Genomic DNA, 19,712 nt, shown 5'->3' with positions numbered 1-19,712 from the left:
AGAAAGTGGATATTTTCCTTACCTAAACAATTCTGTGCCATCTGCCTGCCTCCAATACACATCTGGGATGGGTGACAGCTGGGCTTTCTGAATTCCCTCTAGACAGCTACATACACAGGGAGCTTAGATGTGCCTGATTGGTCATTCACTTCCTGTTGGCCCATCACCTGGCTGAAAGGTCTTTCTGGGCTGGATGTGAGGGAGGAGCTCACACTTGCACCTAAAAGGACTATGCCTGTGCCTACACAAAGAGTTGCATACCCCCCTTTAGAGAGTCTGGAGTCGGGACACGGACTGTGTGCACTTCAAAGCTTTTCTTTGAAGTCTCCCCCACTTCAAGGGCACACTTGGTTTAAAGTACTGGACCCCTGACACCATCAACTCAGTACACCTCTGGACCTATGACTACACTGCCAGGAAGAAGGACTGCTGTGCTGCTGAAGGAACTGCCACTCTGCTGGACTGCTGCTTTGCTGAATTCTGCCTTGCTGTTCCCCTGCTGAGCTGCCCTGCTGCCTGCTGTTCCCCCTGCTTGGGGAGGACTGGACGTGGACCACTTGAACCCAGAGTGACCCCAAGGGCTTGCTGGCTTGCCTCCTGCTGCCTAAGTGTCAGGCACACAAAAAACTTAGAACCCTCCTGTTCCAACCCTTGTGCTCACCTGCTTGTGACTCTGTCCTGCCAAATGGTGCCACCCCAGTCCTGGACCACTGGAAGTAAACCTAGGTGGAACTAATGCATTCTCTGTTGCGAGAGCAGAATCGTTGCATCGCCACTGTTGAGGGAACAGGACTGGTGCAGCACGCTCAGAACAGCTGCATCACCCCCATTGTGTGAATAAGATAGATGCATCGTCTCTACAACATGGAAACCCTGTGAATCACATTCAGAACTGCGGCACTTAAGAATTAATGCTTTGCTCACAGACCCGATGCATTGCTGCAGTTGTATGCATCGCGATCAACAAAAGATTTAGCTTTTACGACCAGGATCAAGGTACTTTTGCTCTGGGGCTACCCAGAGCAACCCTTTATGACAGTTGTTTAAGCTACAATCAACCAAAATACCCCAGGTCGCTTTATCTCAATGCCGCTTGGATGGAAAACTAACTTTTAACTTCCAAATTCCATCTCCTCTTCCTCAATTTACTTTTGTATGCGCATTTGGCATAATTACTTTCAGGCCTGTTCACCAATATACCTCGATTTGAGTTATATTTGCTACATCTCTAATTTTGAATGTTGAGTTGACCAGAAGTTAAAGAATTTACTCAACTCTACGACATCTATAAAGAATGGGACTGCTATTAATTCTGGGATGCTTTATTGGATTACATCAAACTTCACAAACAATCTACCATGACCATCTGTCACTAATCTACCTTCTTCATCTTCATCTGCAGGCACCCATTTTGGAGACAAACACCTAACCAACAGGCATTGACAAAGCCAATAGGTCTTGCCTATGCAAGAGCTATTGGCTTTGCCAATGTGTTTAGCCATATTGTACACCAACGTGGCTAAACTTTAGTGGTGTGGAGTGTCATAGAGTGAAAAGGTGAAGAGTGAAGCATAGTGTCAGATTGGAGTGGCATTGAGTATAATGTCTTAGAGTGGCATAGAATTGAGTCTCTTAGAGTGGCGTACAGTGAAGTGGCATAGAGTAAAGTGGGCTGGTGTAGAGTGCATTGGCTTAGTTTTGCAGAGTAGAGTGGGGTTGAGTGCAGTGAATTAAAGTGTAGCAGCATAGAATTCAGTGTTGTACAATGCAGCGTCCTAGAGTGCACTGGTGTAGATTAGTGTTGCATAGTAGAGTGCAGTGGTGTAGAGTGCAGTGGTGCAGAGTGGAGTGGTGCAGGGTAGAGTACAGCGGCATAGTGTGCAGTTGTGTAGAGTGGTGTAGAGTATAGTGCCAAAGAGTGTAGTGTCATAGAGTGCAGTGGCATAGAATGGAGTGCTGCAGAGTGTAGTGGCATAGAGTGCAGAATAGAATGTCATAAAGCACAGTAGTGTAGAGTGGCGCAGAGTGCTCTGGCAAAGAGTGGTGTAGAAATGGGTGGTATAGAGTGCAGTGGTGCAGAGTAGAGTACAGTTGCGTAGAGTGGAGGAGTGTAGATGCACTAGTGTAGAGGGCATTGGTGTAGGGTAGAGTGCAGTGGCATAAAGTGTTGCAGAGTATAGTGGCATAGAGTGCAGTGGCATAGAGTGCAGAACCACGGAATTCAGTAGCGTACAATGCAGCATTGTACAATGCAGTGGCTTAGATTAGAGTGATGCATAGTACTGTGAGTGGAGTGGTGCAGAATAGAGTGGCATCAAGTGCAGTGACATAGAGTACAGTGGCGTAGAGTGCAGTGGTGTAGAGTGGCATAGAGTAGCATGGCATAGAATGCAGTGGCAAAGAGTGGTGTAGAGTATAGTTGAGTAGTGTGCAGTGGCATAGCATGGAGTGCTGCAAAGTGCAGTGGCGGAGAGTGCAGGAATGCAGAGTAGAGTGGCATAAAGTGCATTGGCGTAGAGTGCAGAAGTGTAGAGTAGAGTGGCTTAGAGTTTAGTGTCGGGGAGTGCATTATTGCAGTGGAGTGTGTTGTAGAGTGCAGTGGTGTAGCATGGCATAGAGTGGCATGGCATAGAGTGCAGTGGCAAAGTGTAGTGTAGATTTGTGTAGTGTGCAGTGACATAGCATGGAGTGCTGCAGAGTGCAGGGGCGTAGAGTGCAGGGATGCAGAGTAGAGTGGCATAAAGTGCATTGGCTTAGAGTGCAGTAGTGTAGAGTAGAGTGGCTTAGAGTTTAGTGGCGGAGAGTGCATTATTGCAGTGGAGTGTGTTGTAGAGTGCAGTGGTGTAGCATGGCATAGAGTGGCATGGCATAAAGTGCAGTGGCAAAGTGTAGTGTAGATTTGTGTAGTGCGCAGTGACATAGCATGGAGTGCTGCAGAGTGCAGTGGTGTAGAGTGCAGGGATGCAGAGAAGAGTGTATTGGCTTAGAGTGCAGGAGTGCAGAGTAGAGTTAATTGGCAGAGAGTGCATTGTTTCAGAGGAGAGTGTTGTAGAGTGCAGTGGTGTAGCGTGGCATGGAGTAGCGTGGCATGGAGTAGCGTGGCATAGAGTAGCGTGGCATAGAGTAGAGTGGCATAGAGTAGAGTGGCATAGAGTAGAGTGGCATAGATAGCAGTTGCATATATAGCAGTTGCATAGATTACAGTTATGCAGAATAGATTGTAGTGGCATAGAGTGCAGTGATGTAGAGTAGATTGGCATAGATTACAGTGGTATAGAGTGCAGTGGTTTAGAGGTGAGTAGCGTAAAGTGCAGTGGCATACAGTGAAGTTTCAGAAAGTGGAGTGCAGTGGTATAGAGTACATTGTTTCAGAGTAGAGTGAAGTGGCATAAAGTGAAGTGGCATAGAGTGGAATTATGCTTTGCAGAGGCGGCTGCCACATAGAAACAGTGGTGTGATGGGGAGGAGGGGGACCGCGGGGGAGCACGGGAAGGGGCATGGGTAATAAAAATGTTTTTAAAAACCTAAACATACCTGCTGCCGGCCACCTCCAGTTTAGTGCCTCTGTGCTGGGTCTTCTGTGTCCCAGGAGACACTGAGACATCACAAACTCCCTAAACAAGTTACGCAATGCAGAGCAGTGCAGGGATCGGCATGAGTGGGCTGAAAGACTCTCCACTCAGGTCAGGGAATCTGTGAGGTATCTCTAACCCGGTTGTTCAATACAGCTGGGTTAGAGAAACCGAAGTGCGTATGTGTGTTTTAATCGGCCTGAGACAGCTTTCCAAACACACATCGCACTTAGAGAGTGCACAATGCACTCCTCCTCCCACTCCCATGCCCTGGCCCTGCCCCTTTGCGCCATTGCGGAGGAGCCACCTCTGGTGCAGTGTAGAGTGCATTGACTTAGAATAGAGTGGCGTAGAGTGTAATGGAGTTGAGTAAAGTTGTGTAGAGTGCAGTGGCATAAGGTGCAGTGGTGCAGATTAGAATGGATTGGCGTACAGTGGATTGGCATAGAGTGCAGGAGTGTAGAGTGGAGTTGTACAGAGTAGAGTGCATTGTTGTACAGTGTATTGGCATAGAGTGCAGTGTTGCAGAGTGGTGTAGAGTAGAGTTGTACAGAGTAGGTTGAAGTGGATGGAGTGGTGTAGAGAGGAGTGGTGTAGAGTCCAGTGGCAAACAGTGCAGTGGTGTGGTGTAGAGTAGAGTGGCCTAGAGTGCATTGGGATAATGTAGAGTGGTGTAAAGAGGTGTAGAGTGATGTGGTGTAGAGTGGAGTGGGGCAAAGTCGAGTAGAGTGCAGTGGCATGGAGTGATGTAAAGAGGAGTTGTGCAGAGTAGAGTGCAGTGGTGTGGAGTGATGTATGGTAGAGTGGAGTATGCATGGTGTGGTAGCACACAGCCATTACAGACAACACATTTCCAATTGGAATGTACATTACATTTGCACAGACATACAGTTTTACTAATAAAGCTATACAGCACACAAACGATAATGTGTGGAATGACACCACCTAGTATATTGAATTTTTTTTATTATATTCATTTTTTTATGATCATATTAAAGTATTTCTTCCAATACAATGTCAGAATCACAAAAAAAATGCTTCATTTGTGCTTTCCTAATTCTGATATATTCAAAAAAACTTGCACAGTTCACTTACATGTTGTTGTGTGCTAGGAAAAAAACACTTTCCTACCGTCCGTATCCAGTAACATTGTCACACAAAGCCTCACATTTTGAAGTCGGAGAAAGAAAAGTAAACACCAGGCTCCATTGGAAGACAAATCCTGACATAGGACCTCTGTCTTTGAATGCACAGCAAATGTGACAAGATGAGACCAGGACTCTTGTCACAAAATTTGAGAAGGTAAACCTTTAGAGGGACAAATCTCGGACTGTATCTGACCCGCATGGTTGGCCAAATTTTATAATTTGACCCAGTCTAGCGCAAACAGATAGTTGGCGCTTTCTGTTTCAAGATGCTATTTTACAGTCTATTCTTTAAAAATGTCATCACTTCGGATCTACTGATTGGATCTTTGTTCTTTTATTTATTAATTTAAGCTCCATTTTACTAACCTGGTGTGTATATTGTTGTGTGGTGTTTTTCATAGTTTGAAGTGTTGCATAAATACTTTACACATTGCCTCTAAATTAAACCTAACTGCTCTGTGCCAAGCTACCAGTGGGTGGAGCACAGGATAATTTGGGGTTTGTTTGTGCCTTACCCTGACTTGGATTGTGGTTGTTGCTTCACCAAGGCTCACACCCCAGTCAACCAAAAATACAATTTATGACACTAAGGTATTGTTTCTTTCCCCTCAGCACATCCTGAAGTGGGTCAGACGAGATCTATCACCTGGGCCCCAATTCTTTACAGTTGTGGGGGGTGGTTCTTAATTATCTCATATTTTACTAAAGCAACACCTCATCCCTCTGTTTCGTGGACTGGGGTTTTCTTCTAAGTGTATGCAGACGGTATGAAGATTTTATCGAATATCTTGGGTGAAGAGGATATGCTTCCCTCAACCTCTCCAAGCGTTGTGGGTGATATGCTTGTGGGTGAATAGCAAGAGGCTTAATTTGAACTCTAAACAATTTAAGATAAACCTGGCAGTAAATTCTACAAGTTTATGGAATATTATCCCAGTCTTCTTGGTCTCGTAGTTTATTTCAGATGTGTTCAGAAATCTTGGACTTCAAATTAACACTGAACTCTCTCTATCCCTCTCTCTTTGAGCCTATATTAGCCTGAATTAACAGTGTCAAGAGGCTTTCTTTGAGGGTGTTAGTACACACCTCATAAATAGCCTCTTAATTAGAATGGTCCTTGGAGTCTGGCATGATTTTGTATGTATGTTGTGGTGGAATCTTCTCCATTGGCAATATGCTGTTCCTTACTTATGTCATTTAACATAATACCTCAGGACCCTAGGAATCTGGGTATATATGCGCAAAGAAAACAAAGATTGCATTGGGAATCTTTGTTTTCTTTTCAGAAATATGTTCCTAATGCATTCTGAGGAAAAATAAATTTGATTGCCTGCGAAAAGCCAACTAGTTGAATTGGGCTCTATAGAAGCAGGCATCAAATTCCTTGGACACGCCCCCTCAGTTGTAAAGATGAAACCTCCTGTGAGAGTTTTGTCAAAGTAGCTAGAATTGGCTAAGTTCTCTTTAGTGACAAGTTGATGAGGAGGTAAAAATCAAGTTAGCCTAGAGGCAGTTTAAGGTGGAACACTGCCATGAATGGTCTTGTTTGGTACTTGTTAGACCTGTCATCCTTAGGGTGGTCTGTCCCCAGAGTTATTGCATTTTACCTCCATGTTTTGCTGATTCTTCTTGTTGGCCATGGGACTCTGAGCACTTTAGCGCCGCTAACCAGTGCTAAATTCCACGTCCTTCTTCCAAAACACGATGACAGGGGTGTATACCTGATTGGCATATTTGATGTACTGGTAAGTCGCTTTTAAAGTGGTATGCCATATACTCAGGGCCTGTACTTCAAGTGCTACTTGTGCGCCTGCAGAACTAATTGTGACAACCACATAAATAGCCTTTCAAACCGGTCTGTGTGTGTGCTGTTTACTGCCACCTCGACCTGGCATTTAAAACTAGCTGCCAAGTCTAAATCTTCCCTTTTATTACATATGTCACCCCTAAGGGAGGCCCTAAGTAACATTAAGGGCAGGGTGCTATGTAAGTAAAAGGTAGGACATGGACCTTTATAGTTTACATGTCCTGAGTGATAAACAGCCTATTCCTTTTTCACTACTGTGCTGCTTACTCCTCTCGTAGTCTAGCATTGGGAATTCCTTAATGTTCTTTTAAGCTGTAAATCCTGATCAGAGAGAAGTATCTTTTTTCATGTTTTACATGTTTAGAATGGTAATTATAAATTCCCCTTACTGTTTACGTTTGATGTAACATTACTGTTCTAGTAATGCAACTTTTAGAAAATGGACATTTCTCTGTATTTACTGTTCTGTGTGCCTGACAGCCTGTCTCCAATACATGTCCGGGGTGGGTGACAGCTACACTTTGTGCATTCTCCCAGACAGCCACAACACAGGAAGGATAGGTGTGTCTGAGTATCCATCTACATACATCTTCATTCTGATGGCCTTGCCTGGGCAGTATGGAAGGGAGGGGGTAATGCTTAATGTGAATACCCTGTCCTCACACAAAGGACTGATTACTCCCCACAGATTGCCTGACTGGCAGGACTGGGTTGAAAGGGATACTTGTGCACTGCATAGAGCTGCTTTGAAGTCACCCCCCACATCAAAGGCAGTTTGGGGGATATGTCAACTACTGGACTTGTTACTGTAGCTTTGCTTAAGGGATTCAACTGGGCTTCTGATCTGGAAAGCCTTATTTTTTGTTTGTTAACCTGCTGCTCTCTGACTCTGCTGAAGGAGTGCTACACTCTTCCTTCACTTCAAGTGATCTCCAAGTGTTTGGTGGCTTGCCTTCTGTTGCTTGACACTCAGGTCAAAGTCTCTACACCTGCTCCTATGCCTGGCTCACAGGAAGTAGCCCAGATACTTGCAACACAGATTTCGACATATCTCCTGTCTGCATGTAGCAGAACCGGCGCATAAACCTGGTTGCAGGAGTAAAATGGTTGCATGGCAATGGGAACCAGTGCTGTGCCTCCAGAAATCGTTGCATCGGACAGCTTATCACCACCACTGCAGCTTGGTGAGATCGATGCATCCCCTTGACTGCATGGCAGAATCAGGCACATTGCTCAGTGTCTTTTGACTCGCGCACCTGTCTATGGAACTGTCACCCCACCATCACTGGGTGGAGAAGATAGACGCACCGCACTGTTTACGACCAGGAAAGGTACTTTGTTTACCGAGGCCTGCGAAGGCCCTGTAGTCGGCCGCACTCCATTGCGTCGGCCCGAACGTTGACTTTGCCTTGGTCCAGCGCGACCTAAAGTAACCTTTTTAGCGCTACTTGCTTATAAGCACTTTACTGCATTTATTCATTTAGAATTCAGTATCTCAACCTCAATAAATTGGATTTTTGTCTTTTTGGTCCTGTTTTGCTTATAATATAATAACCTATTTTTCTAAACAAGTGTGGAGTCTTTTTGTGGTGTAGTCATTGTGTTACTGTGTGTGTGTTGCACAAATACTTTACACATTTCCTCTTAAGATAAGCCTGACTGCTCTGTGCCAAGCTACCAGAGGGTGAGCACAGTGTATCATTTAGTGTGTATCTAGCTTTCCCTGACTAGAGTGGTGGTCCCTGCTTGGCCTGTGTGCATACCTCAACCAACCAGGAATTCCATTTCTAACAGTACTCAAAGGTCATTAAACAGAATGTGGTAGTACATTGCAAGCCTATGCAATTGTAGAAGTGGTGGAGTCATACGTGAGAGACAGTGTGTTCTCATGACCAGAACAGCTGCCACATTTTGCATGCACTAGAATTTAGTAATTAAAGAAAAGAGGCCTAAATATAGCTCATCATAATAGCCAACCCTAGTTAACACAATGGCAAACTGTTTCTACATTGGTAGGCAGTAGAGGGACACCTTTCCTAATAATTTGTAGCTGCAAAATGACAAGATTTAACTAGCGTAAGGATTCAGAGACCATAGCTAAGGCTCCCATATGAGTAGACATCCAGTTCTCAGACCGCGTTGTAGGTTAGATATGGTCTGTAGTTACTGAGTTAGTGATTAATTACAGTATTGCTAGCAGTGGGATAGCAGTGGCTTGCTTGAAATTTGAATGGGCACATACTGTTAACAATGAGCTTAAAAAGGAGCAACTAATGTTGACATTGTTTTAAGAAATGTATAGGGCAGGCATCCTATGTAGAGCAGGCTGAATATTTCCCATCAATCAAGACAATCATGTGTTGCAGGGCAACTGGCCGAAATAGACAGATGAATGTGGACTCTGCCTCTGGCTTATCTGTTTTTGCATTTATTGGCTCACAAGGGAGTTCCTCAGAGAATGGCTTCACAGCCTGCCACATTTTATTTGTAAAACCATGTATTGAAGCAACTGCACATCATCTATAGAGATGACATAGAAGAGGTGGCGATTCAGGAGTCAGGACTGAAAATGTCTGAGAATATCAAAAATACTCCATTCATATTATTTAAGAGATATTTATGAGGGCAGAATCAGACAAAATCAAAGAGCCACAATACTGGTTAATTTATACTGATTGTCTTAGAACTTTAGTTGATACTCTAGTGCACTTAGTAACATTTGGGTTCTAAAGTTTTTTGATTCTCTTACTGTAAGAAACAAGGCTTTCCTGACCCATATAATTGGAGTGTTACTTAAATAAGAATTAATCAATTGTAAATTCCCCGGCAGGTCCCATTATGTTCTGTTTGAAGTAATTAATATGTTTGCTTTAGGATACATTTGCAGTTACTATTTCTGATTTGTACCAGATCTACGTTAAACTGGGACAGGTTTGTATTGTGGTACACAGATGGGCAATCTCGATGACCCTTGCCATTTTCTGTAGATAATTGCTGTCAACCATAGTTGATTATAGCACTTAATAAATTACCTCTCAACCTTGTTTTTTTAATCAAAATCGTATACTACTGTAAAATATCCTATTTTTGCATAATTGCAAAATGCAATTATAGTTTCCTCTACAAGTCTTAACTTCTTCAGTTGTGTTGACCTAACGAAGGAACATATGTTGACTTGATAGCTCTCAACCAAGCATTACCATTTATCTATAGAAAGTTTGTTTGTTTGTAGTTTTAAAAAAAAGCATTAAAAAAACAAATGTACGATAACCAGCAGGCACTAAAACATATTTGCTTGTGACTGGATATTTATTTTCTTCATTACACACAACTGATCATTCTATGTTTATTATAGTATCAAGAATGAATTTGGAAGAATATTTCTCAAGAATCCAGTACAAAGGAGCAGTTGAAAACTGTGACTATCAAACATTGAAAGAGATCTTCAAGCAACATATTAAGACAGTTCCATTTGAAAGCTTGAGTATCCAGTGTGGTGAAGCCATCGACTTGGCCCTTGATGTGATATACAACAAAATTGTAAGAAAGCGACGTGGAGGGTGGTGCTGCGAACAGAATCACCTTTTGTTTTGGGTACTAAAGACAATGGGATATGAGGTCACAATGCATGGAGGAAGTGTTTACCTTCCATTGCAGAAAATATACAGTACTTATATGGCTCATCTCGTGCTCAAAGTGGTTGTTGATGGCCAAGCGTATATCGTCGATGGTAGTTTTGGTGCCTATTATCAAATATGGGAACCCTTGGAGCTGATATCGGGAAAAGATCAGCCTCAGGTTCCTGCCACATTTTACTTAGCAGACATTGATGGGGTTTGGCACTTTGATCAAATAAGAAGAAAACAATATGTTGTTGATCAAAGTTTTTCTAATGCTGATCTGTTGCATAAGGATGAATACAAGAAAGTATATCGCTTCACTCTTCAGGAGAGAACGATAGAAGATTTCCTGGACATAAACAATCTTCTCCAAACATCTCCAGATTCGCTATTTAGAAAGAAGTCCCTCTGCACCCTACAACTCGCTGATGGCGTTCGATGTCTGTGTGGCTGGAACTATACAGAAGTAACATACAACCACAAAGATAATATGGACCTGGTGGAGTTCAGAACCATTAAAGATGAAGAAGTGGAAACGGTTCTAAGAGAGAAATTTAATTTGATCTTAGAAAAGAAATTTGTGCCAGTGTACACAAGTGGTGTTTACTTACTATAGGTGATAGGAAACCACTTGTGAAAAGGTGGGAGAACATGAATATATGACGTTACAATACAAACCATTACAACGCATGCTTTCACAATGCGGTTTTTGCATCACAACTACCGTTGCATCACATGATTTTACAACGCCTACCATTACAACACATTTTTTAAAACTACCATCACAACGCAATCCATCACAACGCATTCCATCACAACGCATAATATTTTTAGTGCAACAGTAGGGTAAGTGTTGGATAGCGTAGGGGTAAAAGTCACTATTCCCACTCCAGTGAGTGCAACAGTAGGAAAAGTGTAGTATAGCATAGGAGTAAAAATTACTATTCTCCCTCCAGTGAGTGCAACAGTAGGGAAAGTGTTAGATAGTGTAGGGGTAAAAATTACTATTGTCAACTACCCCTAAACCCATACCCTCCCTAAAACTTAAAATTCTCCATTACTTACCTTATAATGCATTGTGATGGCATGCGTTGTAATGTCTTGTGTTGTAATGCCTTGTGAGGTAAAGGCACTTGTGTTGGAAAAGTTGCATTGGAAAGGCATTGTGATGTAATGACTGCTTTGTAACAGTTGTTTCCCGGAGAACATTGGCAAAAAAAGTAGCACAGGAGGGTTTTTCAGAATTGATGCCAGACAGTGCCTTTTAAGCATTTTCATTTAGGACTCTAACATATATTTTCGACGATGATAACTGGGCTCCACTTTGATTATACTTTTGGAGCCGATTTACCACACCTATGTCTGGATGAACCTTTCTCAGTTTTACTCATTCATCATTAGTCATGTTTTTCTGGGTAATAAATGTATACAATGCACAGCTCAATTTACAGGTCTATCCCTTGGTGGCTGAGAGGTTAAGTATGCTCTCATATATGTCCAGGTAAACCTTTGGACTACCTTTGATTTCTCTTCCCCCAAATCAACATTTCAAGAGAATCAATCTCAAAGTTTACAGCTTCCAACATGCCCTCAATTTAACATGGAGACATTTGATCTTTCTTCAAGTGAGGCATTTTGTAGCAATAACAGGAATGATTCTCACTGGGACATGATCTGTACTCAAGGGGTCTTCAGCAGAGATCACTATAGGCCATATCTACGCCTGACAGTCTGGATATTCACAAGCAGATTTTAATACAAAGAATCTAATGGAGCTCCTCTACATCGTGGTTACTTTGAAAATCTGGAATGAATTTGAACCTCTATAGTGTTTTTTGTACACTCACGTTGTGGTGCAATCCATTTTGTCCTCATGAGGCAGTTAGTCACAGTTGTTATTTAATGAGTCACACAGTCACAGCCCTTTCATTAAGATGTGTTTGTTTGTCCATGATCAGGTTGCCTGATGCTCAGCATTGTCCTTCCCCATGACCATTTTTTGTAATGTCTCCTCTGAGGCCACGTTAGAGTTGTTCATCGTATATCCATTCTTTGTCTACATGTTTGTGTGCAGACTGGTGTAGTGTACAACTACTCACACTAGCTACAGGGCAGGCCCATACTGCATAACAGCCAATAAAACTCTCTATTTCTTAAGAAATCCTCTTGCCACTCAACATTCAATTAAATCCCTAAAGCGGGAAGGGGTAGTACAAGGAGCATGCTCATTTGCCTGGGGTCTTTCTGGATACCTTGGTGGGCCAAAGTATCTTAAGGATGGAACTACTCTTGAAAGAATTGTCAAAGGATCTGAATTCAATTTCAATGCCATATATCAGATGTTTTGTAATCTGCATCCCAGTTCTAGGTGGTTAATAGTGGCAGACCCTGCTTTTAATTTCAACATTTTAATCTACTGTTACCTGATACTCCAGCCCAAGCTAAAACCACAGTATCGTACCGGGAAGGCAGAAACTGGACTAAACTGGCAAAAATGGGTGTTCTTCTAACTCCTCCCACAGTTAGTCTTTTTCAGGCCTCCAGTATGGTGGAGGTGAATTATAACGCCTACCACGAGTTCATCACTACCGATCTAGACCATCTAATTCCGATAAAAAAGGTAAGAATTAGGAATAAACCATCTGCTCCTTGGTACGATGAAGAGCTGAGAATGCAAAGACCACACTGCAGACGGGCCGAAAGAAAATGGAGGAAGGGATACTTGGACATGGATAAGCTGACGTTAAAATCAGCACAGAGCAGGTATAAGCAGCTCATTATGGAGCGTAAAGCCAATTTTTATGCTGACTCCATAGAGCAGCTCCAAATGGGGCTAAGAAACTGTTCAAAATTGTTAGATCCATCTCGGCCCCGCGCTGCCTAGAGAACAAAGTAGTACCATCACAAAGGCTGTGTGATGAGATCGCTACCCATTTTAAGGACAAGGTGGCTAAGATAACTGATCTCTTTAAGGGCAATGATGCAGCTGGTCAGGGCTCAGATAAGGAGATGGCCATTGAGAGACCGGGCCGCCACTGCTCCCTGACCACTTTCCCCTCTTTTACGGAAGTGTCATTTGCTACAACGGCTCACAGTATCTCTTCTGGTTCATCTCTTGACCCCCTGCCCCAGAGGGCATGGAAGCTCTATGGTCACCTGACCTTCCCCTGGCTGTGCCAGATTTGCAACCAGTCTCTGGAAGCGGGTCTGGTTCCAGAGAGTTGGAAACAGGCAGTAGTCTCCCCCCTTATCAAAAAACCAACCTTGGATCCAACTGTTCCAGCTAGCTTCCGGCCTATCTCTCTCCTTCCTTTTCCTATTAAAATCTTAGAAAAGGTTGTGAGTAGGTGCCTTTCGGACTACTTAAAGGAAAACCATCTGCTGGATAAGGACCAGTTTGGCTTCCGCCCCAGTCACGGAACGGAGTCAGCTCTGGCCACCATGCTGGACATTATGCAAATGCGGGCTGACAACGGGAGCACCGCTGTTTTGGTGCTCCTGGATCTGTCAGCCGCATTCGATACAGTGAGTCATACAATCTTGCTGGAGCGTCTGGAGGACTTTGGGGTGAGGGGCCAGGCACTACAGTGGCTCCGCTCCTATTTAGCGTGAAGACATCAAATGGTGACTTTGGGACCTTTCTCTTCAGATAAGACCCCCGTAGATTTTGGAGTACCACAGGGTTCCAGCATCAGCCCCATCCTATTTAATATATATCTGCAGCCGCTATTTCCAATCATCAAGGCGTTCGGGGTGGAGCTAATCAATTATGCAGATGATACGCAACTGGCCTTCTCACTGGAAGGAAAACAGGCAGTTCCCCTGGAGCAATTCCAAAGCTGCATGAGGCTGACTATCGACTGGCTACAGAGAAATTGCCTGCAGTTTAATGGAGATAAAACCGAGCTATTGTGCTATGCGCCGATAAGGTAGATTCAACACCTACCAGTGGACCTCAGGCTTGTTCCGGATGCGGCTCCACTGGTCCCAGTCAGCACAGTACGGAATCTTGGTGTCTTATTTGACAGTAATCTCCAGTTGGACTCGCAGGCTAATAAGACAGCCAGCATATGCTTTGGATTACTACGGCTTTTACGCCGTATTCTTCCACTGCTGCCCGAAGACTCTCGTAGCACGGCCGTTAGGAGTACGGTGCTAAGCAGAATGGATTATTGCAACTCCCTGTATCTAGTAGCCCCCCAATACATTCTGCAGGGGCTACAGAGAGTTCAGTCAGCTGCAGCGAAGTTGGCGCTAAATCGCAAGTACGACTCTTCCTCTATTCAGGCGCTACGTGAACTTCATTGGCTGCCAGTTAGAGAAAGGGTTCTTTTTAAGTCCCTCTGCTTAGTTCATAAAGCAATTCATGGGAGTGGACCGGTCCCTCTCCAGGAAAGATTTATACGTTATTCTCCCGCAAGGCAGCTGTGATCTTCTAATGCCAGTTTGTTGGCACAACCCAGGTTTAAACGCTCAAGGTTGGGTGGGAGGGCTTTTAGTGTGGCGGGAGCTCGGATATGGAATGAGCTCCCACAGGGGCTTAGACAGACGAAGTCGCTAATGGAATTCAGAAAGCGCCTTAAAACCTGGCTCTTTCCAGCAGCCTGATGTCCCCTGACCTTCCCCCTCAGCATAAGTGATCCTGTTCTGTCAGAGCGCCTGGATACCCGTAGGGTCGCAGCTGCGCTTTATAAATATTAATACAATACAATACAATACAACATAATAAATGGAGCATTGCAAGAATATCTATCTAACTTCTTAGAAGGCTGCTTTACAGTAATGGCCACAGATGCTGTTTCATTAGAACCACCATTCAGCCCTTTGCCATTAAGATGGCAGATGTTCGTATGCTTCAGGAAGGCACTCGTTCTCGTTGTCCAAAAAAGGGCTTAGTTATTGAGAAGGGAAATGATAAGAGCCTGGAATTGCTTAAGATTTTTGAAATGCTGGGAAACGCCACCTCTCTTTTATGAACAGCCTTGTTCAATATACATAAAAATTCAAAACTATTCAATGTTACAGATCTTCAAAACTATTCAATGTTACAGATCATAAAATAAGGGAACTATGGGATGTACATGGAACATACATAATCGGAAGATTGATACTGTGATAATTCAAAAGTCGTAATGATTTATGAAGAGCACTGTCCTTTTAAAAATAAATAAATAAGACAAGGACTATAGTAATAGCTCTAGCAACTTTGTTGAGAATGTCTAGCTCATGAAAACATAATGTGAATACCTCTTTCTTGCAACATCATATCATTAGGCTTTTCTGTATTGGCCCAAGTTTGTTTTCTACTCCTGGGCACTTACATTTGGTAAATGTGGTGGTTACAGCTGAATCCCTTCAACCACACTGTTGCTACTGATCCTGCTTCTAAATATGACCTCAACTGCACCTCCATTGTAGTGCATGAACTGACGAACAAGTATAAACATTCAACCTTTTACTTTATGGGCCCACTGAAAAGGCATCTCCATTGGATAAATTTCTCTCATCCTTGAGAAGGGAATCAATCTGGGCTTTGACCCAGAGACCACCGAGTAGGATTTTTTGATGATGTGGTTCAAACCAAACCACTAAATGGGCATAAGTGATCCCAATATCCTCCTGGAAGTTCAGTGGAACAGTGGAACTCTTCACTGATAAGAGACTATAAAGATGTGACAAGAATGTGTATGTTAGAATAAAATCTATATATAATTGGTTAAAACCTATATGTTCGAAAGAGATGCTCATGAAATAATGTAATACTTTCATTGGGTGTCAAGCAAGCCTGAATCTTCCCAGGACTGCTGAGGTGTTATCGTCCCTAGGGAAACTGATTTTGAGCGCAATTTTCCTAGTTATCGACCATTGTCAGAAAAGGAGTTGTGAATTTCGGAAGGGGTAGCCCTACCAACTCAAAAATCTGCTCATTCCCTGGCATCTAAAGTGCAAGCTGCAGGCAATGCTTGGAGAACTGTGCGTTAAGTTTATTAAATACCAACACTTTTTAAGTAAAAAACACGCAATACAATAACCAAACTAATTTAGAAAAAATAATTAAATATTATTTTTAGAAATTTTAAGGCAAAAAGTGCCTTGAAAACTTCAGTCACGACGGAAAAACAACAATTTGCAGTGGACAAGGACCAGATTTACCCTATGTACTAGATAGTGATTGGAAACATACTACCACCTAATCTTAACTATATTCTCATAGTTTTTTAAACAAAACTTTCTTTATTGCTTCATTTAAAAGCATACAGAAGCAGTGAAATATGGTTATGTAAAAGGAAAACCAGAAAAAAACGATAGTCCAGCATTTTCAAATCAAATAAAACATATCATGTCCAGTACAATATATATCGCCGCACCCACAATTATGATAGTATCTAGTTATTGGTACATATCTGCTTGCCCCCCAATGAGTAATACATAGAGATTGCAGAAGACATTTGGTTCTCTGCCCGTCCCCAACAATCAGTTTACCACATTCTCTGAAACAGTTCCCAAATGTGCTAATTTCCTGACGCTGTGTACTGCCCCCTTTCAATGGCTTGTGTATCTTGCTCCGCCTGCTGCAAGAGATAATCTCTTAAAGGTTGCAAAACGTCCTTGGGGCAGGATGTTGGCAGCTGTAAGCTAGCGTATAAGTCACCAGTAGTGTCACAGTAGGACACGCTCTTGAGCCATAGTTTAACTGTGCCCCGGCGAAGTACTAGTGCCCGCTCCTACAGTAGCATTGCAATTGCTACAAATCTGCGCATGCCTTTGGGTAATGTATCTGTGTAGCCCATCAGTGCTAGTAAGGGTGAAGGCATCAGTTGCATCCCAGTCATGCGCTGGACCAGTTCATGTACCTCCTGCCAGTGAGCGCTAATCACACCATAGGTCCACACCATGTGTATGAACGTAGCTGCCTGTGTGTTGCATTTGTGGCAATGCGTAAAGTAGGTGCTATTGATTCTAACCATCTGATGAGGTGTAACATAGGCCCGTCGGAGCATCTTGAAATGTAGGAGTTTGTGTCTGTGGTTGCAGGACACCAGTTTGATTTGTTTGCAACACCCCTTCCACTCCTTATCAGTGATAGGATGTCCCATATCTGTTGCCCATGCATCTCTGATTTTGGCGTCATGTTGTGGCAGAAGTAACTATTTTCTCAGAGTTAAACCACCTCCTTTTGCTGCTCTTCCTTATTGATTTACTGTAAAATTACCCACGATCCACAGTTTCAACATGGCAGGACCCAGCTGCCACTAGGGCTGCCTTAAGCTTCTTGGCTAGAGCCTGACTGCCTGGGAGGTCCTAGGAGTAAATGTCTCACAGTGTCACAATATGAAGTAGCATGTAGTGAGAGAACAGAGGAAGGTATGAGCCTAGGATAATGTAAATACGTGTAATATAAATCATTCCCCATTAATGTGTGGTGGGGAATGATTCTGGCTCTGGGACAAGGTTGTGTTGAGGATCTGATGCAATCTGTAAGTACTGAGTGATGTATATTATGTTGCAACTTATGGGGCTAGTGAGCGGAGAAGATATAATATAAGATGTGGGACTGAGGAAGCATGAAGTTATAATACAGGGTGTGAGATCAAGGTGTGATAGCGGTATTACCGAGTGTGATACATGAGAAATATAATAGATTGTGTGGGATCAGTGTGAGATGAGAGAATGGAAGTATAAAGCAGTGACGGTTTGGTACAGGTTGATCAGCCAGGATGTTATATTGTGATGGTATATGTCTATGCTTTGTGAAGGCGTGATAAACTATAGCGTGGGGCCATCTTGTGTAGTATTCTGCTCTAATGAATGGGCAAGAGATTTATTATTCTAGTTAATAGGAGATAAAGTGAAATATGTATTTATTACATTACCTAAGGCGGATGGAAGAACTTATAAAATGCCTAATGACATATTTGACCCACAACAGAATATATATTTTGATAGGTACACTCTCATACTGCATGTCAAACAGAGGATAAATAAATTAACAATTCTGTTACAAGATTATGTAAATTAGGTACATTCTGTGAATTTGACAAGTTCGATAATGAAGAAGCTATAAGATTGAAAAAGGGAGTATGAACAATGTAAAGATCAAAAAGGATAAAGAAAGCAGTGTTACAGATGTTGCATACAATAATCACACACAGACAATTGTCCAGCTATGGGACAAATATGTTGAAAGTGTGGAAGAAGACAACATTTTGCGACTATGTGCAAAGCAAAATGAAAACTATAACAAAAAGAGATTTGAAAGGATGAAAGAAACCAAGATAATAAAAGTGGTGACAAATACATGAGACAAGTTAAATTATTATTGAGTTAGTCAAGAATTCTCCTAAAAAAATAATTCGAGGGAACAGCTCTGCACATAGTGCAAGAAGCATGTGATAGAAGTTCAGAACAAATTTGTTTAATGCACAGGGATCATGTAAAGAAAACAGGCACCATTGATATTCTTGTTGGTTCCCACAACGCACCATTTGTTTTGGATCGTGGAACAACATGTATCTGAGTATGTGAAAATGGCTAAAAAACCTCCTTCAATCCTGTCTAATGTAATATTTTTTAGTGGGTGCCAGACAACCTGTCAATAATAAAGTAAAAATCATGGAAACTCACTTATTGGAGCACATCAATTGAGGAAGAATTTCATGTCTTGCAGGGAGAAGTCAAAGGTCCTTGTTTATTGAGCAATGTAACTGAACAACTTATGGGTCGAATTGCAATAATGTTTCCCATTACAATGCAACATCCAGTCCTATGAAAATTTCAAAGTTAATTTAAAAATGTAGGTAAATTTGAAGGAAAGGTCATTATTTTACATATAAATGAGTCAATAAAACCCGTAGTACACATGTAGCTCCCAGTATATCTACAAAACAATGTCAAAGAGATACAATTTTGCAGATTTTATAATACAGCAAGATATTATTGAGCCAGAAACTTGTTCAGCATCTTGGAAAAACACATAAAAAAATCAGGTAACGCGTTGAAATGAGAATTGCCAATACGCCGATTGAAAGGGAAAGGCATCCAGGACCACATTTGGATGACATAAGTAATCTCAACAGTGCAGCAGTATTTTCAAGGATAGATCTGTGCATAGGTTATCATCAGTTGGAAATTGATGAACATTTGTGATACATAACAACATTTTCCTCTCATTTCGGTTTGTTCAGATACGAATGATTGAACTTTGGAATTTTTTCGGCTGCTGAAATATACAATAAAGAATGTAATCAGATCTGTAGAAAATTGCATGAATTATAATGGCAATGTTCTATTTTTTGGAAAAACTCAAGAAGAACATGATTATGCTTTGACAAAAGTATGTCAGTGTTTGAATGAAGCTGGTCTCACCTTAAATGCTGAAAAATGTGAAAAGGATAAACCGTAATTGACATTCCATGGTCATATTTTTTCAAAGGGAGGAATGCGTTCAGATCCTGCCAAAATATCTTCTTTGGTGAATAAATTGCATTAGGAGCTGTCGGAACTGCGATTCAATGTATGGCTAGTTCTTGTTCATGGTATATTAAAGATTTTGCTACTATAAGTG

General features: G+C 42.2%; 1 protein-coding gene across 1 annotated transcript in view; it reads left to right on the top strand.

Annotated features, from left to right (window-relative positions):
* LOC146780073 (arylamine N-acetyltransferase, pineal gland isozyme NAT-10-like) overlaps positions 1 to 19,408 on the top strand; it is a 45,726-nt gene extending 26,318 nt beyond the window's left edge. The window contains exon 2 of the mRNA XM_085637709.1: positions 9,883 to 19,408. Coding sequence (XP_085493835.1) covers positions 9,891 to 10,763 — 873 coding nt within the window. The 5' untranslated portion in view covers positions 9,883 to 9,890 and the 3' untranslated portion in view covers positions 10,764 to 19,408. The remainder of the gene's footprint in view (positions 1 to 9,882) is intronic.
* Positions 19,409 to 19,712: the final 304 nt, after the last annotated feature.

Source organism: Triturus cristatus, chromosome 12, assembly GCF_964204655.1.
Source record: "Triturus cristatus chromosome 12, aTriCri1.1, whole genome shotgun sequence".
Lineage (NCBI taxonomy): Eukaryota > Metazoa > Chordata > Amphibia > Caudata > Salamandridae > Triturus > Triturus cristatus.
The sequence above is the reverse complement of the archived record's forward strand: the minus strand, read 5'-3'. Positions and strand labels throughout refer to the sequence as shown.